At 38.9% G+C, this 27,910-nt stretch overlaps 1 protein-coding gene across 21 annotated transcripts in view; it reads right to left on the reverse strand.

The window, feature by feature from the left end:
- CUX1 (cut like homeobox 1) overlaps positions 1-27,910 on the reverse strand; it is a 417,182-nt gene that overhangs the window by 187,348 nt on the left and 201,924 nt on the right. For all 21 annotated transcript variants that reach the window (XM_044993433.1, XM_044993434.1, XM_044993432.1 and 18 more), the window contains 4 exons: positions 20,389-20,526; positions 9,493-9,616; positions 7,309-7,385; positions 6,181-6,247 (listed from right to left, as the gene is read on the reverse strand). In XM_044993433.1, the coding sequence (XP_044849368.1) occupies positions 6,181-6,247; positions 7,309-7,385; positions 9,493-9,616; positions 20,389-20,526 (406 nt within the window). The remainder of the gene's footprint in view (positions 1-6,180; positions 6,248-7,308; positions 7,386-9,492; positions 9,617-20,388; positions 20,527-27,910) is intronic.

Here is a 27,910-nt window from a genome sequence, read left to right on the forward strand (position 1 = left end):
TTTGGTGCATTAAGCAAAATATTATCAACTAGGTCTTGTAAACCTTTGTAAGTTTTGCATGAAGCATGGTTTAAACCTTTCATAAATCTCTTTCTCTCAAATTCCAAAAACCATTTAGAGTCCAGTGAGATTTAGTGCAGTGGCGTTCTTTTTTCTTTAAATTCTTCCCTTCAAGACTGTATGGTCTTACCTACGCTAGCCTTTTCCTCTCTTGTATTTCCTCCCATTATGATCACTGTTGAGGTTGCACCAGTGATGGCAACTGTAGGAAATTTTACAGCAAAAAGGCTAGAGCATACACCGCTTATGAAACTCCTTATCTTTCATTTTTAGGGAAATCATTTTAACTAGGGTAATAGTTCCAGAGACAGGCATTAGAAGTTAATGACTCAGCAGGAGGACAGGATGTAGGAAACTTTAAGAGCTTAAAGGCACAGCAAAGAGAAACTATTTCATGTCACATACAACACAGCCATACTAATCACAGTTTTTCATGTTCAATGAGGAGAAGCAACATTTAAGAACATCTATCAAAATAATTATGTAATGCTGGAGCAAGACTTCTGTTTTTTAATTCAGTCTGGCTTCCAGCACCAACAAACTGGAACATGACAAACATTTGAGAAATGAAATATCGGTACAAACCTAGTACTTAAAGGAGAAAAATTCCTTTTTTTAAAAGTGTGTAAAACTAACTACTTAGGCCCAATTCTGTTTTCACTGTAAATTAGGAACCCCTCTGCCAAAGTCAACAAAGCTAATCTGGATTCAAACCAGCATAAATGAGAGAATTTTGCCCCTATTATATAATAATTGAACCCCAGTCCATTAACACCACATTGGGGAAGGATAATTCCCAAGGACGGAAAGTGGAATGCTGCTTTCTGTCTAAGAGCCCAGTCTTGCAACCTTTACTTATATGTAAAGTCACTACTGCTTTATCCTCCTTCCGATTTATTCTTAAAACTCCCATCTCCCACGATGCCTGCATAACACTGCCAGTTTGTGATTGCTAGGTAAATGGGTGAGCTACAGTACACACAGCTAGTGAACATAGAAAATGTACTTGTACTAATAATACTTTACCCCTATATACTTATTTACTGGCTTCATCCACTTGTTGTATGTTGTCATTAACTTACATTTTAAGCTTGTTAAGGCAGAGACATTTGCACAGTGCCTACCAAAATGGGCCTCCTAAGTGTTATTGATAAATAATAATTATTGAAATAAATGTTTTTTATTGCGAGTCAGATTTACTCATGCGAGTAAAGTTTTCAGATTCGGGCCTTTAAACACTGGAAAGCTATCATTCAGAAATCTTAAATCAGAGTCTACTGGATCAGTGTGTCCTTTTATCAACTGTGCTCTGTACATTAAAAAGTAATTCAAGATTAACAAAAGTGATTCCGAATATCACTGTAGGGTAATTTGTAACATGGTGCTGATATAGTCTTAATGCTGATATACCTATTCACCCACCTGCAGCATCCTCAGGTGTAATTATAATAAAATAATTCAAACCTATAAAATGAAGATTGTTCTACTTTCTTAGGAGATGAGAAGGGAGGATTATTGCTACACATCATAAAATCATTAGGATTGGAAGAGATCTCAGGAGGTCATCTAGTCTAATCCCCTGCTCAAAGTAGGACCAACAACAATTAAATCATCCCAGCCAGGGCTTTGTCAAGCCAGGCCTTAAAAACCTCTAAGGAAGGAGATTCCACCACCTCCCTAGGTAACCCATTCCAGTGCTTCACCACTAGGGTGACCAGATGAGAGGGAGAAAATATTGGGACACATTGGAGGGGGCGGGGGGAGGGAGAGAGGGGGTGTCCGCCAGCAGAGCAAAAAAAAAAAAGAAAAAAAAAGGCAAGTGCTGCTGGCGGAACGAAATATCAGGACAAATTGTGTCCTGACCAAAGATCGGTCGGGATGCAGGACAAACACCTAAATATCGGGACATCTGGTCACCCTATTCACCACCCTCCTAGTGAAATAGTGTTTCCTAATATCCAACCTAGACCTCCCCCACTGCAACTTGAGACCATTACTCCTTGTTCTGTCATCTGGTACCACTGAGAATAGCTGAGCTCCATCCTCTTTGGAACCCCCTTTCAGGTAGTTGAAGGCTGCTTTTAATCCTCCCTCACTCTTCTCTTCTGCAGATTAAACAAACCCAGTTCCCTCAGCCTCCCCTCATAAGTCATGTGCCCCAGCCCCCTGATAATTTTTGTTGCCCTCTGCTGGACTCTCTCCAATTTGTCCACATCCCTTTCTGTAGTGGGGGGCCCAAAACTGGATGCAAAACTCCACATATAGCTTCACCAGTGCCGAATAGAGGGGAATAATCACTTCCCTCATCTGCCCGCAATGTTCCTACTAATGCAGCCCAATATGCTGTTAGCCTTCTTGGCAACAAGGGCACACTGCTGAATCATATCTAGCTTCTCATCCACTGTAATCCCCAGGTCCTTTTCTGCAGAACTGCTGCTTAGCCACTCGGACCCCAGCCTGTAGCGGTGCATGGGATTCTTCTGTCCTAAGTGCAGGACTCTGCACTTGGCCTTGTTGAACCTCATCAGATTTCTTTTGGCCCAATCCTCCAATTTGTCTAGGTCACTCTGGACCCTATCCCTACCCTCCAAGATATCTACCTCTCCCCCCAACTTAGTGTCATCCACGAACTTGCTGAGAGTGCAATCTATCCCATCATCCAGGTAATTAATAAAGATGTTGAACAAAACCAGCCCCAGGACCGACCCCTGGGGCACTCCGCTTGATACCGGCTGCCAACTAGACATCGAGCTATTGATCACTATCCATTAAGCCCGACAACTAGCCAGCTTTCTATTGTAGGAACAGGTACAGTATCTAAAATCCTCATAAGACTATTTAGAATTTACCAGGAGTGTGGTATTTCAGTGATACTTTCTTTCATCAAAGGCACCTCAACCCACATGTTAACAGTAAAGTAGCACACACAGTAGGCTTGTTACAATTGAAGGTCCTTTCCCAGTTACAATTCGTGTACGTTGTGGGGGAAGGGGTAAGAACAAAGAGGAGGCTCTGGAGTTCACTTAAAACTGAATTCCAGCACTTTGGCTGACAGAGCATTAACAAGTCGGTTAGGAATCTGAAACACTTGTTGGAGTGTGCAGCACCAAAACAGAAGCGAAAGAGGATATGAGTAGAATGTGTGTTCTGGAGAAAACACAAGGAAAAACATGTAGAGCATTTCTTTTCCTACACAGACAAACAGTCTGTTTTCACTAGGAAAAAAGCTTTTCTTTAATTTGACAGGAACTCAAGATCCAAGTTTGCTTTTTCTGTTCCAGCTTTGATAGAATCTCCAGATCAAACTCATTAGTGTTGGTTAAATCCAGGTTTGCTGATAGAAACGTGTGAGACCGCAAACAAAATCAGTATTAGGCTTCAAGAGAGGATGTGCCTCTTTAATTGAAAAAGGCAGAGCAATCATTCATTTATTTAACCCAGACATGATTATAATCTGAAAACCTTGAAATCCTCTTACACAACTGTTTTGGCAAGACTCTCTGTGTTCCAACAAATATTAAACTGTGCTTGCCATTTGTCTAAGGAATCTTGCATTAATAAACATGAAGAAGAACACTTTTACCTCCCACACTCAATGACAGAAGAAAACAAAGACCAGCTGTATTCATCAATGGATCCTTGTTCTGTGCATAAAGGCTAATTACATTTTACTTCAAGCCTACACATGGAAAACTTTACTGCTGCCATCTTGTCAAATTCAGCTTCTGATATTCCAGCTGACACACTGCAATGACTGCACATCATAAACTTATTTTTGTGATTAACACCTTCAGTGCCCTAGACACGAGATATTTGTCCAATAAAAGAGGGCAGGAGAAGGGTGCTCAGATGACAAGTCTCCCAGAAGAAGAATATTAAGTGGCCTACCTGCTCATTAGTGAGAAGGGGAAATCTTTATGCAACACGTGACAAAAGGATTTAATACTATTAAAGGTTTTAATTTCAGAAACTGATCTCATTCTAAGCTGCACTGCTAGCAAATGGTCAAGAACATGGTTTCAGTTGTGCTTCGCTTTGCACATACCACATTGTACTAGAAAATTTAGAAAACCACCAAAAGATAAACAAGCAATTTTTACACATTAAGTTTCAGATTCATAATGATTCTAAACAGTTGCTGTGGAAAAATCCAAGCCTGCTGAGATACCTAATGCCTTAACTTACCCTGCTGTGCTTTTCTTTTTTTTATAATATTCAGATACTTTTGACATTTCAAACAATTACCACCAATCTCTGCATTCCACAATTGAAAGTCATACAACCAGTATTAACGCAAACCCCCCCCCCCCAAAAAGTTGACTTCCTTGTCTGTAAGCATTCCAATTCATCTGCATCAAATCACAGAGGACCAGAACCACTTTTTTTTTTTTAAAATACATGTTGAAGATAACAATCACATATATATTTAAATAAAAAATTTACAATCTGTCAAGGCTATTAGCAGCTCAGATTATTTAGACCAAAAGAATTTAAAAAAAATGTATTCCCCTTTCACCCTTTTTGCTGTATGTTTACTTTTCACATTTCTCTCAACTTGGACAATGAAAATACACTGTTGGTTTAACTTTCATTTATAGTCAGTTCCCCTTTCATGTTTTCATGCAAGCTGCAAAATTTGGGTTGCAAATACTGAAGGAGATTGTTTTTTTATTTCCTGTGTAAATAGTTTTGTAAAACAATCATAAGAACATTTCTGTTGATGTCAGATTAAACTAAGGTTTTAGAAAAGCAAACTTATATAGAGGACAAAAGGGATGCCAGCCTATATTCTTGACTCAGGCCACAAAATCATTGCGTTACAGAACACAATGAAAATGTTATCTGATGTGCTACTTGTTGGTTCTACTTAATTGTAGGTATAGCTAGCAAGGATGATAGGCGAGACCAACTCCAAATATTCTGTATATAACTATCTCAGAAGGAAAAAAATACACCAGATAGTCTATCAAATAGTTTAGAGTAAAATTTTTCCCACCTTAAAATAATTACAGAGGAAGGAAATCCCACTTTTTGAAAAGAAGAAATCCACCATTCTGCCAGTGAAATATTTATATAAAAAACAAGAGAGTTTACACATGTTTATGTGTCCTCATCCATGACTGAGGCTTGTGAATCCACTGTAATAGAAATTTTTAATAACAGAGCTAGTGTCATCAATGATACCAACCCATGGAAAAGGATAAGCAAAATCTATGTTAATGTCTAGCTCCATTAGAAACACAGTTCCAACCGATACACACTGATAAAAGAATGCAATCAGTAAGAAAACAAAATACATCCAAATTCTGAGTAAGGTGTTTCAAACAAGAGAATTTTAAAAATGCATTTAAAATTTAATTAATAGAGTCCATGTAAGAAGGGGATAAAAATTGTTTCTATGGTGAACACTGAACCTTAACCATTAAGGGCCCAGTCACAAGTTTCAAGCACTGTAGCTTGAATCTCAGAACTTGCAAAATTAGTCCCTAAAGAACTAAACTTTGATGCAGATTTGGACACAACTGAAGAATGGTTGCCAGCAGGCCTCTACTACAGACTACTACTACTAGTAGTACTACTACTACAGACAGATCTCTACCTACAACATCTTATAGGCAAAAACATGACCACCACATTCCTCTTATTACTAAGGACTAGAGATTATTGCAATATGCTATGGCCCAGCATAAGGGGTAATGTTTTGTTGCCCTGGAGACGCACAGGAGGGGAGATTGTGACTTGGAGAGTCAATCTTCTTCCTGGTCTCCCTACTGCTCCACGGAGGGCATAAATTGTCCGAAGTCCTTATGCTACACGGTATATGTTCCTGTAGCACGCTGGTTCGTTAGCTGGGACAGAACCAAGGCACCACCCACTCTCTGCCCTGTTGCACCGCCTCCTACCTTGCCCACCCAAGACAGGAGAGGAACTATGGACTCTGTGGAAGACACACTAGTGTAATCAGTCTCAGTACAGGATATTCAATTATGCCTATGTTTTCCTACTTATTTCTCCTTCAAAACCACCTCCATCTCATCCTTCTTTCCAGTTATAACATGCAAAATTAGGAAGGTCGGATACTAAAGGAAGATACGTAAGAAGAATATAGTGAAATCTTACTTTGCAGTAGTTTCTTCATCATATTTTGTTTTAAGGTCAAATAATTCTGTCCGAGTTTTTTCCAAGGCTAGAAGGCATAAAACATTGAAACATTACTGGTACTGTAACAGACCAGTACTTTGTGCAATGTAAAAAGGCTACGCAATTTTTTATCCCACTATAAACGGTTTCCTGTCCAAAAAATCATTTTGCATTAAGTATTCTACCTGACCAAACAAATAATGACTTAGATGATGAAAAGGTTTTAAGAGTTATTTTTTCTGTATTTTTTAATGTTTCTTTTGAATTGTAAAAGTTTCCAGTTACCATTCTGCTTAATGTAGCTAAACATTATTCATTTCACATTGCTCCTTCAAATAAAATATTTATTCCAATCAGTCCATCAAGTCAAATTTAAATGTCTTGTGTTCATAAGGAAAAAGGAACCCAATGGGCCCTACCTTAGATGGATTGGCAAACATAACTGTGCAAGGATGAATAGCAAAGTAAATAGCAGGTTGCTTGATGTGAAGCAGAAATAAGGTTCACATTGAATTCTGACCATTATATATAGCACAGATTAGGGGTGTGAGAGACCAGAGCACAATACAATGTGGAAAGGCAAACATGGATATAGTCAGCAGCTCTTTGGCCTGTTTTAGTTGCAGGAACATTCCAATGACGTATCTCCTATACTAAATAGGTTTTACCCACTACAGCCACCAATAGTTGGCTATAGCACACGTGTGCATTTATTTGATAGATACAGAGTTTAAGGCCTGAAGGGACTATTAGATCATGTAGACTGATCTGGCCCAGGCCATTAAATTTCACCCAGTTACCGCTATACTGACCCCAATAATTTGGATTAGACAACAGCATTTCAGTCTTCAGGAGACTAAACTGCAGTGTACCACAGGCAGAGAACAGGAGAGAGATCAAAATGCCACCAATGCCTGAGGCCCCCGGGATAAGAAGCCCAACAGAAGCTTTGATTTGCAGGGCAATTTTTAAGCATTGCTGGATCTTCCCCTGAGTCCTAACGTAGACTTGCAAGATCTGGTTCAAGCTCAGTCCTGATTTCCTTTTGTTGTATTTATCCTACCACCAGCCTGGCCATTGGTATAGATCATAACAGCAATGCCAAACCTGTTTGTAAAGCTTGAACTTTGTGTTCGGCCTCCTCCAGCTTCGAGGCTGTTGACATCTGTGTTTCTTGCAACTTTCTGAAAAAGAAAAAAAGGAGAGATGAAAATGGAGCTGGTGATCTTGTTTACCAATTGTATTTTGCAATTTTGAGAGAGACAGAGATTAACCAGCTCAACTGTAATCAGGCAAATAACACCACCATGTATACTACAAGATACCACAATGGGAACCATAAGCCATTTCTCATGGAATGCTGTGCATATTTTGGAATCCTGGTTATTAACATGTTAACAGTGTAGCTATTTCAAAATTTAAGCTGTTAACATAATAAAAGAGTTGACTGCTATCTACGTAATATCTTTAGTGGAAGGTTTTCCGTAGCATAATTTGTTTTGGAAATGTCACACACATTAAGAAAATTGTCACCACGCACCCACTGTTGTACAAAGTTAGCACAAGAAGAATGATACATTTCCATTTTTCAGTCATAATGAAGGAATTTGTTGCTATAAATGATATCCTCAATAGATCTGACAGCTGTTTCATCATAACTGCAATGGATTCTAGATGCAACAACAGTATTAACCACCCCCTAAAAAAACTATACACATTTCAAAACAAATATTACATTGCTATTTCCTATATAACAGGATCAGACCTTTCAATATGCTCACATTTCTTATGTCCATAAGCAATGTTCCCTTATTTGTGTCAGTTACAGCACACGCTTTCATGTCACTTGGCCATCCAGTCACCACACTCTTTGCTAAAGGCCAGACTTATAAAGCCTATACTAGGCATAGAGTTGCTGTGACATCCTTCTGGAGACTTTTAGCTATTCTGCAGATTTTAAATAGTAATGATAGTGCATAAAGCGCCCAACATCCTAAATGTCTCCCTGGGGAACATATTTTTTAAAAAATCCTATTCAGACAAAATCAACCAAAACTTTCTAACTGTCACAAATCTTGAGTATTCCTTTGTATGTTTACGTATTCTCTGATACAGTAATTTTGAACCAGACAATACATTTTATTTTCTATCAAACTTGTTAACAAGTATCTATGGCAAGAAACTCAGGTCAAAGTTTTTTTTTTCTCCACCTTAAACTATATAATTTTAGGTTGTGTTTTGTAGTCAAAAATCACCTCTTTAACACACACCCTTTTCTGTAATTTACCTTCCACTAAACTGTCATTACTTTAATTTTATTTTTTTATATATATGTATGTAAACTGGATTTGTTAGAAACAAGAAACTTTGGTCCTATTATACAACAAAAAGTAACTATCAAATATTGATTTTAAAAAGTATCTCTCAGTTCACATGTAGCTTCATCCCACTCATACCTTAATCTAAATGATCAATCCAACCACCCACACAAGCAGCCTATGAAAATGGTATGCCTTGAAGTATGTACTGAAGATTCGCAGATCCAGCCACTGTTGGACTAAGGGAGGGGTACCTAAGTTGAGGGCTCATCACTGAAAAACAACCTGTTAACACCCTCCCTTCTATAATGTACACTCTAACTTCCCTGACAGCTGATCTAAATTATAGAAAAGGTTTTTAGCTAGATTTTGCTAGCTTTTGAAAAATTAGAAATGCTTCCAAGTTTGCTTTAAAAAAAATCAATTAAGTGAGAAATTAATTACATATTATTTTGACATATAGGAGCATGCAAACTCTTTTCAAAATTAAGTTCTGAGTGAGAGCCACAGAGCTCTGGCTCACTGCCAGATTCCTGTTACCATGCAAGTAGGTATCCATATTGCTGGGTACAATATTTCCTCTTGAAATGCTCTGTGTTGAACTGATGTACAATGGTACTGTGACACACAAGACTGTCTGAATTACACTGTCAGCTAATGGAGAAAGATTAGAGTCACAAAGGACAATCCAACTAATGAAGAATAAAAGTAGGTTTGCGCACTTCTGAAAGTAACATCCCAAAAACATCAGTGCAGTGAAGTAACAATCTGTCCTTGTTTCACTTATTCACTTGCACAATTGTCTTTCTGTGTAAAGTTGAGTATCAAATGATTCTGTGTCAAACAAATCACTAGAATGATTCAATGTATGAGCTGTCTGAATGAACTGAAGGAAGGGCCCTACTTGGGAAGATAAAGCAGAAAAATATGATTTCCTTCCCTCCATACAACACCTACACGCACAAACACTCACCTCTCCTTCTCTGCAAAGTCATTTTGTAATTTTTGTTCTTTTTCAAGAGCTATATTCTCTGCTTGGTTCTTCAGGGTCTGTTCATATTCTCTGATTTTCTCTTTAAGCGCTTTTATTGTAACCTCTACAGAAAAACAATAGGCAAAGAATGAGTTTACACAGCTCCATGTGGCTACAAGAATACAAGGCTTTCTTTACCCTGTAGGCTCAGTGTGTTTTAAACTTTAGCTCTTCAACTCTGACACAAAATCAATGGATACGAGTCCCTTCAGAGACCTTTTACTCCCTAAATGTTAAATTGAACTTTAAACGTTTAGGTTGAGAAGGATCAATGGATTTTGCTGGGAAGCAGAGCTACGGTTTCTATAACATGACTCAAAAAATCAATTGTAAAATATAATATCACCTTATTAACTAGTCTCAAATTAGCTCTCTGCTGAGTGGAGATAAATAAAGTCCCACTGTGGGTTTACGTCTGAATTTACACAAATAGTTCATTCATATTATTGTGCTCATGTAAAAAGAAGCAGTTTTAATATGGCTCTTGTACAGATTCGATCTTTCAGTAACTGAACACACACCAGCTTCAAAACTGATGAAAAATATGGCAATTAGGATTTAACTGCTGTGTTAACACATAGATCAGATTTAATAGAGAAACTGGAATCCTTCATATTTTTGTAATATTGGCAGAACTCTTTATGCCTTAAGGCTTACAATAGGAAAGCAAGACACGGACCAAGACAAGTATGCTTTGCAACAAAAAGAGGGTCTGGAAAGAAATCATATTTAGAGAAGACCCATAAGCTGGCAATAGTTTGATGCTGCCAGGGAGAGATGTAGCACTCCAAGAAGTTACATTATTTGGAATATTGGTGAAAGGAGAAAAATATTACCAGGTGCAAAAAACTGTCCATAAACAAGTTGGAAAGACAAATGCCTACAGGTTGAAATTGATCTAACTTACACCATGTAAAATTAGGTCAATGGAATTTTGTTATTATAAAACCAGCACAAGTGAAATCAGAATCTTGGAGTAGGGAACACAGAGGGAAAAGTCAGAGCTATTTTGACCAGCTAATAGGGAAGAATTGAAATGGTAACAAATGCACATAACCAACCACTTGCTTTTGACTAAATATGACAGTACTTTTAGACATTTTAAAAAAATCAACTGAGGCTCATTAAATCATATCATGGCATGGTGTCCCTTCCTGCCATATCAATCAATCGTATTCTTGAAAATCCAAGGGAAAATTCTTCCTTCAGACCTGCAAAGCAGATCTGAACACTGATATTTTCTTGGATGTGCAGAGTTGGTATTTGCCACTTGGACTGCAGAGAATTTTGCCCTAAATATTTTCATCACTAAAATGTAAGAAAACAAAATGAACTAAGTAATATATAGAACTCAATTCAGCACTGGAATGAATAAGTGCAATTCCACTAAGGACCATGAGAGATGTTCCTGCTTGCACCCTGAGACTTTAAAAGAAAAAAGTACTAAAATGCCTGACTCATTCAAAGCTACATAGATGTGAAAAAGTACCAGAAAAGGGTCATGATTTAGGCCCAAACCCTGTTCACACCTATGCTCACTTGAGTAGTCCCAGTGAAGTCAATGGAATTACCCCACTCCAGGAAGTAAGCACCTTCTTTATAATCTGTGCTGGTTAAACTCAATAAGCAATTACAGAAATACCACGTGTGGGGGATGGCACTTACAGGAACAAGAGAGTTTTGCGAGGGAGTTCTTCAGGTTAAGGAGGAGAGGTTACATTATCCTTGGGTGAGTTTCTCTGTTTGTTTGTTTTTGTCTGCTTGATTCCTTGCCATGTGCTTGGTAGATTGACGAATATATTGTGGTCTGTTTTGGGGGCTGTGTGCTGAGCCAAGCAGCCTACTAATGAGCCTCTAGCCTGCTATCTTTTGAACCCTAACCCCTTTAGAATCCCTTGACAAGGGGGCAGGGCTCACTCAGAGAGAACAGGAGTTTGAAAAGCCAGCTCCTAAGTGATCAGATAGTGAACAGAAGCAGCAAACGGGAGTTTTGCAAGGGAGAACGACAGGAAGATTCATCCAGAAAACACACTCTAAACTTAGACCAATAGCTTCCCCCCACTCCAAACTAAACAAAACCAAAACACACAAACAAACAAAAAAACCTGCAAGAGTAAAAATAATGCAGGTAGAAATCCAGGAGCAGATTAGGGGCTATCTAATTTATTACACTGAATGTGGCATGTTCAGTTATCTGCCTTGTGGGCAGGTGGCATGTGTGCGCATGCAGCGCAAGCAGCTCTTGACCTCCAAGAGACACAGTACAGGCTCTGGAGGCCAGAGTGGCTGATCTGGAAGAGCTAAGGGAAAAAGAGGAACATAGACAAGACTTTCAGGCACACAACAGAGTGGTCCCAGCCCTAATCTGACAGCCTCTGTACTGTTAAGGAGGATGAAAATCTCAGGTAAGGAGCGCCTAAGGCTGGAGCAGAAGGAAACAATCCTATTGTTGGGACCCTCCTTCCAGTTTATGTAATGGTATCCTCTCACACTGAGGATAACCCTCTAGGGCAGGGAGCAATTATTAAAAGAGACAGGTAATAGTGACAGGGATTTGATTATCAGAAGAGAAGGTTACTCACCTTGTACAATAACTGAGGTTCTTCGAGATGGTTGTCTCTGTGCGTGCTCCACTTTACATGTCTTGACACACTGCGCTTATAGTTGGAGATTTGTGATAGCAGTGCCTAGTTGGGCTGTGCACGCAACATTGCCATCTTGCACCATTCTGAGCCGTAACATAGTGGTGTGCAACCAACCATTCTTCAGTTCCTTCTCTACCTCAGAGAATTGATTTTAAACTTCAAAGTAGGGGGGGATAAAGGAGGAGGGTAGTGGAGCACCCACAGGGAAAACCATCTTGAACAACATCAGTTGCTGCACAAGGTGAGTAACCTTCTATTCTTCGAGGAATGTCCCTGTGGGTGCTCCACTTTAGGTGACTGTTAAGCAGTGCCCCTCAGTGGAAGGGAGGGGCTTCGGAGTTGCTGTAGCAATGGTGGATAGCACCATGAGTCCAAAGTGAGCATCCAGTGCAGATTGTTGTTCAATGGCATAGTTTTTTGTGAATGTAGGGGCTGATGCCCAAGTTGCTGCTTTACAAATGTGAATGACAGGTACATTATTGAGGAAGGCTACTGATTTTGAAAGTACTCTAGTCGAATGCGTACGGATGCCTGCTGGGACTGGTAGATGAAAGTTTTCATAACAGACCGATTCTTCCTGATATCCATCTTGATAATTTCTCCCTTTGATTGTTCCATTATTGAGACAAATAGTCTTGGAGATTTTCTGAATGGCTTTGTTGTGTCAATGTAGAAAGCAAGAGCTCTGCAAAAGTCTAGTGTGTGGAATGATTCTTCCCTTTCATCTGCATGCGGTTTTGGAAAAAATACAAGTAAGTAGATAAGTTGATTAAGGTGAAATGGGGGGGGGGGACTTCGGGTAAGAATGTGGGATGTGGTCATAAGGTGACCTTGTTCTTAAAAAAAGTGTGTGTATGGGGGGGGTGCCATTAACACCCCTGGTTCTCCCACACATTTGGCAGACATAATGGCGATAATGAAAGCCACCTTCATTGATAAATGTAGCAACAAATACGTTACCAGGGGTTCAAATGCTTAACCCATGAGTGTGCATATAAGATGAGGCTGAGGTCACGCATTGGCGGGGGGGGGGGTCTGTCACTGTGGGGTACGTGTTCTCAAGGCCCTTAAGAAAGCGTTTAGTCATCAAGTGGGCAAATATAGAGCTCCTCTCTACTTTGTTGTGTAAAGAGGTGATAACTGCTAAGTGTTCCTTGATGGAGCGTGTGGAAAGCCCCGATTTTTTAAGTTCGAGTATGTAGTCCAAGACCCTCGGTAGAGGGGAAGATGTTGGTAGGATGTTTTTATCCTGGCACCATTTCCACTTGTGGACATAAGTCCTTCTTGTAGTGGGATTGCGACTGTTGAGCAATACCCTTCTCAGCCATGAAGTAACCAAGCCTTGAGGTGGAGAACTGCAAGGTTGGGATGGCGGATGCGACCTGTGTCCTGAGTTAGAAGGTGAGGTACTAAGGGAGGGCTGAAGGTGGGCATGTCGCCATTTGTAGAAGGTACCAGAACCATTTTTGTGAGGGCCATGTAGGCACTATTCGGGTTGTCTTGGATTTCTCTCTCTTGATCTTGTGTATGACCCAATTTAAGAGCGGGGTGAGTGGGAATGCATACATCAGTGGTGCATCCCATTTGATAAGGAGAGTGCCCCTCAGAGAGCGGGGGTCCCAGTCCCACATTGCAGCAATATTGTGGGCATTTGGGGTTCAGTGCTGTTGCAAATAGTCTATGGAAGGGATTCACCATAGGTTGAATATCGTATGTAGAATTCCAGGATCCATTTCCCATTTGGGAGTTTGTGCAAAGTCTCTGCTTAGAATGTCCACTGTTGTATTTTGGCACCCTGGAAGGTAAGATGCTGATATGTGAATGTTATTGTTGATGCACCAATTCCAGCGCTGTATTTCCTCTGTGCATAGGGATTGTGATCATGCACCCCTTTGGCAGTTTATATAGAACATGCATGCTACATTGTCTGTAAGTATCCTGATGTTTTTGTTTTTGATAAGAGATAGAAAGTGGTTGCATGCATTGCGAACTGCCCTGAGTTCCAACAGGTTTATATGTGGTATGGACTCTCGAGGGCTGATGGTTCCATCACAGTATTGTTTAGTAAATGTGCTCCTCATCCTATCAGAGAGGCATCCGTGGTGACTGTCATCGTTGGAGTTCTTGGTAGGAATGGGACTCCTGGGCAGACATTTGTTGGTTGTGTCCACCAGTCGAGTGTCCCCTTTACCTTGCCTGGCATCATGAGAGGTCTGTTTAGGCTGTGCCTGCGTGGGATGTACACTGTTCAATGCCAGGATTGTAGGCATCTCATGTGAAGCCTGGCGTGCTCAACAACAAATGTTGTTGCTGCCATGTGTCCCAGTTGATGGAGATATGTTCTGGCAGATATTTGTGGACTGTCCTTTACTGCTGAAATTAAGTTGATGAGTGTGGTAAAGTGTTGTTGAGGTAGTGTTGCTGTTATGCAGTCGAGATGAGCTCCAAAAAATTCCAGTTTCTGGAGGGGAGTCAATGTGGACTTTTGTCTGTTTATCTGCAGACCTAAGTTTGTAAAGAGGGTTATCGTGCTCTGAGTGACGCCTAATGCTTCGAGCTGGGGTGGTGCTCTGATGAGACAGTCATCCAGATATGGAAATATTATGACTCTGTGACTGCAGAGTGTGCTGCCACTACTGTTAGTACTTTTGAGATCACCCTTGGGGTGGCTGAAAGACTGAAAGGTAATACCTTGTACTGGAAGTGTTGCTTCCCTAGGGTGAACCTCAGGAATTTCCTGTGTGCGTGATGGATAGTAGTGTGAAAATACGCATCCTGGGTGTCGAGGCTGAGAGCCAGTCCCCTTTCTCTAATGCTGGAATTATAGTTGTTAATGTCACCATTTTGAAATGTTGAGTTCTTACAAATGTGTTTAGTTTTCTTAAGTCCAAAATGGGTTGCCACCCTCTGGTTTCTGTGTTAGAAAATAATGTGAAAAGAACCCTTTCACCTTGTGTTGTGCTGGTACTAGTTCTACTGGTCCTAGTTGCATGAGGTGGTTTATTTCTTATTGCAACAGGTACTCATGAGAGGGGTCCCTGAAGAGGGATGGGGAAGGGGAGCAGGTGAGTGGGAAGGAGATAAAGGGGATGGAATAACCATTTTGATTTATTTCCAGAACCAATTTGTCTATGGTGATGGTCTTCTAGACCTGGTAGAATGGTAGCAGTTGATCTCCAAATGGTTCTGTTTCCAGCACTGAAGAGAGTGTTGGTCTCAAGTCCTCAGCCACACCTTCAAAACTGTTGTCTCAAGCTGGATATTTGGGACGTCGAGGGTTGATTTTGCATCTGCCAATGCCTGGAATGTTTATGTTTGCGGCGTTGGTCATATTGTCCGTACAGTTGTGTATAGGAGGATGAACGGAATCTCTGTAATACCTGCCTTCCTTCTTTTTATTTGCAGGTGCAAAAATACCCAATGATTTTAGGGTGGCCCTGGAGACCTTGAGGGAGTCTTGTCCGCAAATAGTTTCGAGCCTTCAAAGGGCAGGTCTTCCACTGTTGACTGGACTTCCCTGGGGAACCCGGAGATGCACGGACTTCCCTGGGGAACCCAGAGATGCACGGTGCATGACCACCAATGTTGCAATGGATCTTCCGGCCAGGTCTGTTGAGTCAAGTGAAGCTGTAGCACCGTGCTGGTAATGAGGTGGCCTTCGGCAATGTTGGCTTTACATTTTTTTTTTTGGTCATCTGGCAATTATAGTAATTTTCTGGTAATATTTCTGGTAATATGGTAATTTTATAGTAATAATTATGGTAATTTTCACTCCATGCATTTGAAGAAGTGGGTTTTTTACCCACGAAGGCTTATGCCCAAATAAACCTGTTAGTCTTTAAGGTGCCATCGGACTCCTTGTTGTTTTTGTGGATACAGACTAACACGGCTACCCCTCTGATACTAATGACCTCTAATCTATCTAACAAGAAAGAGAGGGTGCCGCTGATAGCTCAAACTCTATCTAAAGGTGGTAGAGAAGGAACTGAGGGATGGTTGGCTGCACACCGCTATGTAACCACTCGGAATGGTGCAAGAAAGAAACGGTGTGTGCGCGGCCCAACCGTTCACTGCTACCACAAATCTCCGATTACAAGCGCTGGGCATTAAGACACCTAAAGTGGAGCACCCACAGAGACACTCCTCAAAGAAGAAATATAGATAGCTGGGTTTGTGATAACCAAGAGATCCTCATACTAAATTGCCCGTTGGGTGCGAAGGTTGCAGAGCTCATGAGACATCTAGACAGATGTATGTGCAGTGCTAGGTAGCAGCTAGTGGTCGTGGTCCATGTAGGTAAGGAAAGGCAGGCAAGAGGTCCCAGAAGCCAAATTTAGGCTGCTAGGTAAGAGATTAAAGTCCAGGATCTCTGAAATGCTTTCAGTTCCATGTACAGGGCCAGAAAAAGAGGCAGCACTGCAAGGTCTCAATGCATGGATGAGATGACTGTGTAGGGAGGAGGGTTGTAGGATTATTACAAGCTGGGGAACCTTTTGGGAAAGAAGGAACCTATATAGGAAGGACAGGCTCTACCTAAACCAAAATGGAACCATACTGCTGGAAGTTCCTTCACTGGAGATTTTCAAAAGGAGACTGGATAGCCATCTGTCTTGGATAGTTTAGACACAACAAATCCTGCATCTTGGCAGAGAGTTAGACTGCATGACCCTTGCAGTCCCTTCTAACCCTAAGGTTCTATGATTCTATGTAAAATTAAAAAGTTGTAGAGAATTTTTAAAACTAAGGGCTGGGGGAAAGCTGACAGATGCAGAGACTCCCTTGTGGATGAATTTATTAATGAGGGAACTCTATATCCTAGTAAACAGGATATAAAAGAAGTTGGTAAAGTACAGGTAGGAGCTAGTGAGGAACAGTCGAACACAAAAGAGTCCCATTTAAATACAACACCTATAGGCAAGCAACTGAATATTGACAAAATGTACAAGTGCTCTTATAGAAATGCTAGATGTCAAAATTCTAAGATGGGTGAACCAGAGTGCCTGGTATTAATCAAGGATAATGATCTAATAGGTGTCATGGAAACTTGATGGCATGAGGATAATCAATGGGACACGGTACTGTAACTGGATGGTACCAAATATATAGGAATGACAGAGTAGGTTGTGCTAGTGGGAGAGTGGCATTATATGTGAAAGAAAGCATAAAGTCAAATAAAAGTAACACCCTTAAATGAATCAAACTGTACCATAAAATCTTTATTGATAGAAATTCCATGCTTGAACAATACGAGTATAGCAGTAGGAATATACTACCAATCACTTGACCAGAATGGTGATAGCAATTGTGAAATGCTCAGGGAGATTAGAGAAAAAGCAGACGCAGCAATAATAACGGAGGATTTCAAGTATCCTCAAACTGACTGGGTATGTGTCACCTCAGGAAGGGATGCAGAGAGAAAATTCTAGACACCACAGATGCTGCTGGTGGAACTCACAAAGGGAGAGGCAATTCCTGATTTAGTCCTAAATGGATCACAGGATCCAGTCCAAGAGGTAAATAGAGATGACCGGCTCTGTAACAGCAACCACAATATAATTAAATGTAACACCCTTGTAAGGGGCAAAATGACAAAAAAGACACCCATCACAGCAGCATTTCACTTCAAAAAGGGGGAGTACATAAAAATGAGGTAGCTAGTTAAACAGAAATTAAGAAATAGTCACAAGGTGAAATGCCTGCCGACTGCATGGAGACTGAAAACAGCAAAATAGAGGCTCAAACTAAATGCACATCTCAAACCAAATTTAAAAAAAAAAAAAAAAAGGGACCAAAAATATGCCACAGTGGCTAACCAGAGTAAAAGAGGCAGTTAGAGGCAAAAAGACATCCTTTAAAAATTGGAAGTCTAATCCTAGTGAGGAATATAGAAAGAAGCAATCAAGTGTAAAAGTACAGGAAGGCAGGCTGAGAAAGAATCTGAAGACCAACTAAGCTAAGGACACATAAAATCATGAATGGTATGGAAAAAGCAAATAGGGAAGTGTTATTTACCCCTTCACATAACACAAGAACTAGAGGTCACTAGATGAAATTAATAGGCAGCAGGTTTAAAACAAAGAAAAGGCAGTACTATTTCATACAATGCACAGTTAACCTGTGGAACTCATTGCCATGGGATATTGTGAAGGCCAAAAGTATAAATGTCTTCAAAAACAGATCCATCAATGGTTATTATAGCCAAGAAGGTCAGGGATGCAATCCCATGCTCCAGGTATCCCTAGACCTCCAACTGACAGAAACCTTCAGACACAGATCATGGTCAGAGACAGGATACTACGCTAGATGGACCATTGGTCTGACCCAGTATGGCCATTCCTATGTTTTTAAACTTCATTTAAGACCATGTACAACCCATCTATGGAAAGAAATCAAACCACCCTCAACTACTAACAGGACTCTGCAGGTCATTCTTAACACCTTCAGACCATTTCTATTTAAAGTATGGCATAGAACTGCAATTCCAGAGTGAAACACCGATCAAAGATGATTTGGTATATGAATGAAATAAATACATATAGCATAAAAAAGCCAGTCATAATAAATGCAAATTTTGTAGTTAAAGGGCCCAGTCCTGCAAGGTGCTGACTTCCCTCAGCTCTCATTGGTTTCAAGATCACAAGCTCTTCATGATATGTTCTTCTACATGTTTGCATGACATTTAGCCATAATGGGCCTTGGTCCTACTGAAATATTTAAGTGCTGCTCCTGTCAAAATAAATAATTAAATAAAAAGCAAACAACTGGAGTTGAAGGTCCTTTACACTTTCCAAGATCAGACCACAAGCTCCTACACAAAGGTGGTCAAAGTGCATGATCAACAGAGTGCCACAAAGTGAACTGTGGTCATGTCTTTACTTTTATCAAATTAGCGCAACTGCCAAGGGTAGAGCTCCCAGTATGCAACCTTACATCTGTTGCAGTCCAGTCTGAAGACCTGCATGCTGAGGGACCTGCAATCTCAACGGGCCACTCCCTTCATATTAAAGAGAGAGGTGGCTGTAATATGCGCCTTTTGCTGCAATTTAGATGCAGCAAACTATGACCCAGTAAACTGTCCATTAGACTTCTAGCTGGGCAATGTCTATTCTCCTATGTGGTAGAACAGGGGTCGGAAACCTTTCAGAAGTGCTGTGCCGAGTCTTCATTTATTCACTGTAATTTAAGGTTTCACGTGCCAGTAATACATTTTAACATTTTTAGAAGGTATCTTTCTATAAGTCTATAATGTATAACTAAACTATTGTTGTATGTAAAGTAAATAAGGTTTTTAAAATGTTTAAGAAGCTTCATTTAAAATTAAATTAAATGCAGAGCCCCCCGGACCGGTGGCCAGGACCTGGGGAGTGTGAGTGCCACTGAAAATCAGCTCGAGTGCCGCCTTCAGCACGCGTGCCATAGGTTGCCTACCCCTGTGATAGAACAATTTGCTGCTAGTGTAACTCAGAATTGGATATTTACAAGGAAACCACAAGTTGTGTGTAAAGGGAAATAGGTTTAGAGTGAGCATATTTTGTTTCCTGGTGCAGGAAGCATGTTTTTCTGAAAGGCAAGAAAGCTTGGGTATTTTCAGAGACAGCAGGTTTTTGCACCTTAGATAATGGTCTTTTCATGTACCGTGGTCACCTTAAAAAACTTGCCAACTGCCTTAAAAACAGAAACATTACCTCTGTATTTGCACTATTACCTGGGCATTCCCTATAGTAATTATACAGAATGCTGCAAGTACTGAGGTAACTTTATTAATTTATCTGAGGAAAAATTGAGCAGAGAAGATATACTTTTTAAAAAAACAAAATAAAGTTATTAACAAACAGTGGATTAAAATAATACTTGTTTGGCCTTAGACCAGTCTTACTATAATCTCAGTATTTAATGACTGCTATGTGCCTATGAAGGCAACAACAGAATGCTTAAAAGAAGAATGCCCAGCTATTACATGATACTGTAGGAAAAGTTCTAAAGGAAATCCTATTGGTCCTGTCAAAGTAAAATAGTCATATGCAGACATGCAAATTTCAAAGTGGCTATAAGCATGCAATAGTCTTTCTTTATTAAATACCAATATATCTGCACACACTAATTTTATGAAATACAATTAGGGCTAATCCTAACATTCTTCAAACTGTTAGAATTACAATCTGAGAGAAAGAGTGCAATTTTTTCCACCTACCTTGATTTTTCACTTCAGCAAATTCCTTGTTGTATTCCTCTAGAGTTTCCCTAAGTTTCTGGTTCTCTGTTTCAATATCATGCATTCGCTGGACTTTCAGCTGAAGCTGCTGTCCTAGATCCAGAGCTGGAACTGGATCTAAATAATAAAAAGACAACAGCAACACCGCTACAGCTTTAGTAGCTCAGAATCTTGAAATTCTTTGTGGAGGATTTCTCCTTCTTCCTTAGTTAAAAGGACATTCTAATGGTCATATGCAGTAGTGTTGTAGTAAGGCCTAAGTCTGATTTACTTTCCTCTACTTCCTCATGTGTTTTTTGAAAATTATATACAATTCTTTATATTTAAGCTCTCCATTATTTTCTAAATGATGAATAGTATCTTTTTAAAGTGATAGAAAGTATTTTGATAATATCTTTAAAATGACACAGATTAACGAGGCATGAAAGTCTCGAGATCCAATCTATTTTCATGAAAAAGACATTAATGTACAAGATGGTTTGTTATTCCTTTGTTGAGTAATGGAACAAAAAATATATTAAATACTGATTAATGGAGTCCTTTAAATACCTCTCCTTTCAAATAACCATCCTTTTGAATAAGTTTGTACCTTACCATAAGGCCCTCAGCCATAAAGCACAAACAAGTACAGCTGTGGGGATCCGTGAAAGATCTGTTATTTGATATCAGAAACTCTTGTGTGAATATGATTACAAACCTTTGGCTGATTTCCTATCAGTGACATTTACTAGTAAACAACTGACGCGAATGCTAATAAATATTAATTCTGCTAATCGGAGATTTTATGGTATTTATTCTCTATTTTTCTTACACAAATTAAATAAAAATTTGAAACACTTTATATGTTCTCTTACTGTCAATTCTATCATTTTCTATTCTGCTAAAAACACAGTTACAATACACCTGCCATGTATAGATAGAGAATTTATTCTGGGATCTCAGCTTCCCAGTCAGTGTAGGAAAATGTTGGAGTCCAAAGGGCTTATAAAAAATTATTGAATGCATTTCTGTTATGGGCGCCAGCATCACTTGTGAAATGGCTGCAAAGATTTAGTCTCCTGTTGAGGAATGCTAAACACTAAACTCAGTGGATCAACAACAGTATATATTAGGGAGTTCACTTAATTTTCAAACACCGTAGTCATTAATTTTTCAGACCACCCTCAGTCTCTGGAAACATAATAAGTCTATTGTACCTCTGTTAACACATTAAGCATGAGCTTGTGCGTTTTTCAATATGCCAGCGTTGTTTCACAGTTTATAAAAGAACAGTGCTGGGTTATGTTGAACTCAGAGACATCATAAGTAGCAGTATACTGCATTTTGTTATATAGTTCTTCAACAGCTTATGACATTACCTTCTTCATAATATAAAATCTAGGCTGCTTGTCATCTGTTCTCTGTACATACATACATAGTTTATGACTACATAGATTTTTCATTTATGTTTTTAGGCCAAATACTTTTCATTATTATTATCTCTATTAAAATATTTATTATAAATCAAATTTTAAATGTTATTGTGGCAGGTGCAGGGGGCCTGGGTAAGGAATTATACATAAAGTTGAAGTTATAGCAGCACTGAGAAGTCTCTACAATATTTATACACAGTCCAATTAGGGTGCAGGCTGTCACAACATGAGCCTTCTCCAATGCAGCCAAAACAACCATTACCTAGAATGACCATTTTGTCACATTTCTTCAGTCCAGTGTTTCTACAGCAGAGCCTGTCCAGCATTTTGGACTACTGATCATAAAGAAAGACTGGATGGTGTCAGCCTATTTGATTTAGGGCTATAATACAAACTTAAAAATATATCAAATGAGGACCTAAAACTTTATCCATATTTCTATAAAATATTAACAACATTTGTGCTAGCAGGCTTAAAATACCATAGCCAATACAAACTGTATTTATAAAAACCAGTGTTTGTACATTGCCTTCTATCCCCACGATTTAAAAAAAAATTTTTTTTTTAGTACATTCATTTAAAAAAGCCAGGATACTCACAAGACTAACAGATTTATTTGGGCATAACCTTTCGTTTTCACTCCATGCATCTGAAGTAGTCGGTTTTTTACCCACAAAAGCTTATGCCCAAATAAATCTGTTAGTCTTTAAGGTGCCACCGGACTCCTCGTTGTTTTTGTGGATACAGACTAACACAGCTACCCCTCTAATACTTGGCACCATACAAGACACTGTGTCTGCTCCGAATAAACAGTGCTTTTCTAGACTGAAATTAGGAAGGAATTCAAAGACATATAAAAATAACATGTGCATTATAAAGTGAATAATGACTAAACCTTTACTCAAATTTTCAATCCCTGTAAAGTATTATACTGTAAATAAAAATTCATGCAAACTCATAATTATTCATCAGGACATGTATATTTAATTTAGCTCTATTAAAGGTTAATGCTAAAGTAGCAAACAGTCACAGAATCACCAAAATGTAAAAACAGTTTCCCATGCATTAAATTTCAAACTTTACTATTGCTTAGTTGGCCACCTAAAAGCTTGCAGCTTTTGAATATTGTTTTGGGATTTGTAAAAGGCATTGCCGAAGTACCTCTTAGGCTTAATTTATAAACAAAACTAATTACTGCATGACAACATAATGACTATGACTTGCTTTGTCTAGAGAGTCAAACAATTAATTTATGTATGTCAAACCCCAAAGTGCATTTTAAACTTTAGAAATCACAGCTTTTTGGTCTTCTTAATTATCTCCAACACCATTTAAACTTCACACAAGTATTACTGTGTTCAATGTAAGCACCGCAATCCGAAGTCTGTGATGTGCTATTTTCCTTCTTGATTGGTGTGGGGTTTTTGGGGGAAAAAAAATACACAACCAGAACTTTCACATATAAAAGCCTGTCTTTTTATGTTATGCAGATTTCATATAGTTTAACAGGAGATCATTGACATTTGAAGGAACTGAAATGGAACGGTGATAGTGTACAGAAAGCAGCAAAGACAAGCTTCCAAATAATGGAGTGCTTTTTCTCTAAACCCCAGTACAGCAAAACCTTGCTAACCGACACTAGTAACTGGAAAACTCACTGTAAATGACAGTTTTGCAAGCTAGAGAATAAGACCCAAATCAAGAGTCTGGTGCCCTGACTGGACACAGGGCTGACAAGAAGGCAGGGGAAAGAGAGGAAACGCTTAAATCACTAGTATACAAAAATGCCTACAAATCATTACCACCTGGCATTAGTTAGGTGAGAGGTGAGTTGAGATACCTGCTTTTATGCTAAACCTTTCATTTTATTATGACCTCACCTTCCAACTCCCCATGTCCATTTTTTCTGTCTAATCCACCTGTTGCATCCTAACACCAAGACAGAAACTCATCTTTATTTCTATTTGTGTAGGGCGTAGCACAATGGGGCCCTGATCCTTGACTGAGCATCAGACATAGTACCATCATGGAAATACTAAAGAATAGTCAAAACTATTCTTCTATGCCACTCAAGCCCTGAGGATGGATTAGTGTCCACAGAGCTCACCCTTCCCCTAACCTTTCCATGTGCTGCCCTCTCGGTGCTGCTTCACAAGGAGCTCACTCTGAGCAGGTCTCCCCGGCCACCCACACGGCAGACCTGTGTGAATGCACAGGTGTGCATCATATCAAATCCACTACAAATGAAGCTCTGGTCAAGAAGGAGAGGGCTGGATATGCCTTTGAATGAACAAAGGCATGCAAAAAGCAACTGCGTTAACTTTGGACAAATGCAGTGTCGTTTTCCTGGCAGATAATACTTCAAAATGTACTAGTTAATGCACACTAGTGTATTTTGTTAAAAAAACAAAGTCACATTAATATAAGGCCTCACAACTGGAACTGCTGTTAAACCACTTCTCAGCGGGGAAAGAACACCAATTTTTTGGTGGAGTTTATAAATGTGTGGACAAGCCAGGTTCTACTGTGCATATTTTAAGAGCAGGGTTTTAAAGTAAAAGAAAGGTGGATCTTAATAAAACAATGCACTACGTTAGCAGCCTGAGGTTACATTTCAGCAACTGCTATAACTTTTTAACGCTTAGACCAAATGTAAACTCTGCCATAGTATCGCAAAGTAAAACTGGACTATCGCTGAACGAATAAATTTCTAAACTGAGTTTTCTTCAAAAACAATTCTCCATGCATTGTACAAGCTGGAAAAAGACACAGACCTTAATAATTCAATATAACTGTTTACACAAAGAGCACTGTGGGTAACGTTGCCCTCCCCTGTCATTAGGCAGAAAATGAATGCACCCCCTTGTGAGTGCTGTTCATGCGATGACATCACGCTCCTGCATGCGTTACTTTTCGCCAGGGCACTCTAGGCTAATGTAATCATACGATTACATAATTAACCCAGCTGTCTCATTAAGAAAATCAACTGGAATTCAGGGCATAATTAGTCATACAGCAATTAGCATGCTGATGAGCAACTGATGAAAAGCTGTCTAGATATTGAATATGCTGGGACCACCTTATTTATTTAAAAAGGAAAAGAAAAAAGCACCTCAGCAGAAAAAATATAAGATCAATTTTAAGAAGTTAATCTTTAAAAATATTTCTCTGCTAGTACATGTTTGAAAAGATAGAGAAGTGAAAAAAATAGTGAATAGTGAATTTTTTTCTAAATCATGCAAACTGACTTCAGAAGCAAAAATCAGTTGTGCCCTATTTCATGTAGATCTTCCCTATTTAAAATTAATTCTTCAATCTGCAAACTAATACAAGACACAGAGACTAATACAAAGCCAGACTGGAAAGGGAAATCCTATCAACTAAGATGGAAAAACTGTCACTGTTTAAATTTACAATGTACACAATATTGGCCAACCCTTAACTATCCCTGATACTATTTAAAAAAAAATTTAAGACATATGCATGGCTTGAGGTTTCTTTATAGAAACTGCTTTACCGAGCCTTGAGATTGTACCTGAAATGTGAGACGTGATGGTTACTTGACTGCTCAGCAAACATAACATTGTCCTAGCCATTTCTGGTATACAGCCACATTGTTTCTTATATTTAAAACATTTTGTAGGTGGCTAATTGGTATTATGGAAAATGGGAACTCCTAACCTCAGAAGGTATGAGTTACAAAGTGCTCCCTAGACTCAACCATAGGGACTGATTCCTGTTTTGCCAAAGAGAGAGAATTGGAATGTATGGAATGGAGTATGTTCAACAAGATCAGGACAATGTTCTCTGTGAATTTTAAGTCTCCACACAAAGCTTTTACATCAGCATGACTGGGGACTTAAAATTTCTGCAAGAGTAACATGTGCTAAAACACAGGTCACTATAAATTTCAGATGTGTCTATATATGTTGTAGGATTTAATTTCGTGCCACAGTGGTAGTATTAAAATATTCACATTTGCACCATTTCTAACAGTAACTAGTAATGTAATACCAGTCTTGAAATGTACAGGAGAAATGAGTGGATTACCTATATGTTGCTAGGACAGGAAAGATGCAAATCATAAACCTTTAAAAATAATCATAAGCCTCTAATTTCAGAGTTTACTGGTGCACTTGTTTAGTGACATACAGGAAAAAGTGTACACAACTCCATACTTAAGAACAGAAAATCAGGTTTCCCATTTTATTTGGTTTAGTAATGAAAATCTGAACAACCTTATAAAAACTTGTTCACCTGATATTTTAGATATGGAGCTTTTGAGGTGATTTTTCAAAACAAAAGTCTGGTCTCTCACACCTCTGCTTCCTCCTCATTACAGGCCTATAATATTGACAACAGTAAGACAGCAAGTTATGAAACACTGCCAGAACTAGTGGCAATTAATATTTTATATAATTGGCAATGTGTTTTCTAAGGTTTGGATCTAAAAATAATTCATCCAATGCACTGCAATTCTTTCAAAGAGACTATTTGTGTTGCCTAAACTATGTCTTAAGTGATGCTATTTTAGCAATTGTTCTCAAGAAACTCCCACACAAAATGACAAAGCAGTGAAAGAAAACTCCTTAATGCGAGTTTTTTAAAATGTACAATTATAATTAAATGAACAAAAAACCACAACAAAGCCAGTGCACAAGTTCTGCTGTGTCACACTGTCATTACCACAAAGCAAAATGAGTTTTTAAATACATCATTCCCGTCCTTGTCCCCCCTGTGCCTCATCTTTGCAATAAACATTTGTGGTGGAGATATTCCTTACGAATATTGTCTCTGGGTTAGTAAAATTGCATGGCAATGAGTTATACAAGGTCTTGATGGAGTAAATGCAAATGATTTCTTGAAAGATCACACATGAAAATCTGAAAACATGTTTTAGAAAAATAATAATTACATTGTAGCTTTTGAATATTCAAATACCTCACAGCATACTTAATTAATTCATTAATTATTCCCCCCAAAATTCAGGGGTAAATTGAAATAGCCTAGAGAGACTGAGGCAAAGATTTCATGCAATAAACTGCAGCTTTCCTCCTCTTCCCCTATGACTCCTCTAGCCTAAGGGACAGAAGAGTTATAGCCCTAATTCCATTTTGAAACAAAGCCCATCATCTCCACTCCCCCGTTTTATAGAGAACATGAAAAGGTTGTGCTTTAAAACCAGGAATTATACATATCATCTGTTTTTTTCATGGGGCTAAATTATCCGTCATTTTTCCACTTTTACAAAGTGGAGCATTCCCTCCTGACCCCCAAACACACACCACCCATTTAGATTTAAAACAATAGGACACTGCATTTAAAAAAAAAATATAGCAGGGAATTTAAGGTGGCCACAAACAGTGAAGAGAATGTTAGTCTTCATTATCCACTAATAGTACAAGCCTAAATTCTGCAGGCCTCAGAAAGCTTTAAAGCAGTGATACTCAGGACCTCAATGGTTCAAGAGTCAAATTAGCAATCAACATTACCCGAAAGAGCCACAGTAGAGTGAATTCATAATTTCATTTACTGTTATATACATAATTCTCACAGCAAAATGACTGACCAAGTATTCTACAATTGGTAATGAATATGCATATTTATCGCCACTGTCAAATTATCACTAGTGACAGCAAAAACCTAAGCCATTTCATTTTATTACTCTAATATGATTTCCTGTGCTTTATTTTATAAAAGGATGATTATTTTGATGCATGTTATTTCTAACAGAAGTTAGGCACCAATTAGAGTTGGCACACTATAGGCAAATATTGTATAAGTTTCTCACAGGTTTGCCAATGCTGATCAGTCCTGATCTTCTATATACTACACTTTGAAGCCTTAGCATAACTCTGTGCTGAACCTGCTCTTTATACAGAGTTTTGCCAAATGATTGAAGATCAACACAATTAGAAATATTTAGAACGTATTAACTTTTTAAAACATATTTTAGTATCTCATTTCAGAATCTTTGTAACTTGCTCACTTGGGACCCGATTCACCCTCACTCCCACTTCTTCACCCCCTTTTTAAATTGGCATACAATTGACATTACTTTATAAGCACAAAGGGCAGTATGCGTATGT

The sequence above is a fragment of the Mauremys mutica genome, chromosome 19, assembly GCF_020497125.1.
Source record: "Mauremys mutica isolate MM-2020 ecotype Southern chromosome 19, ASM2049712v1, whole genome shotgun sequence".
In the NCBI taxonomy this organism is placed as follows: domain Eukaryota; kingdom Metazoa; phylum Chordata; order Testudines; family Geoemydidae; genus Mauremys; species Mauremys mutica.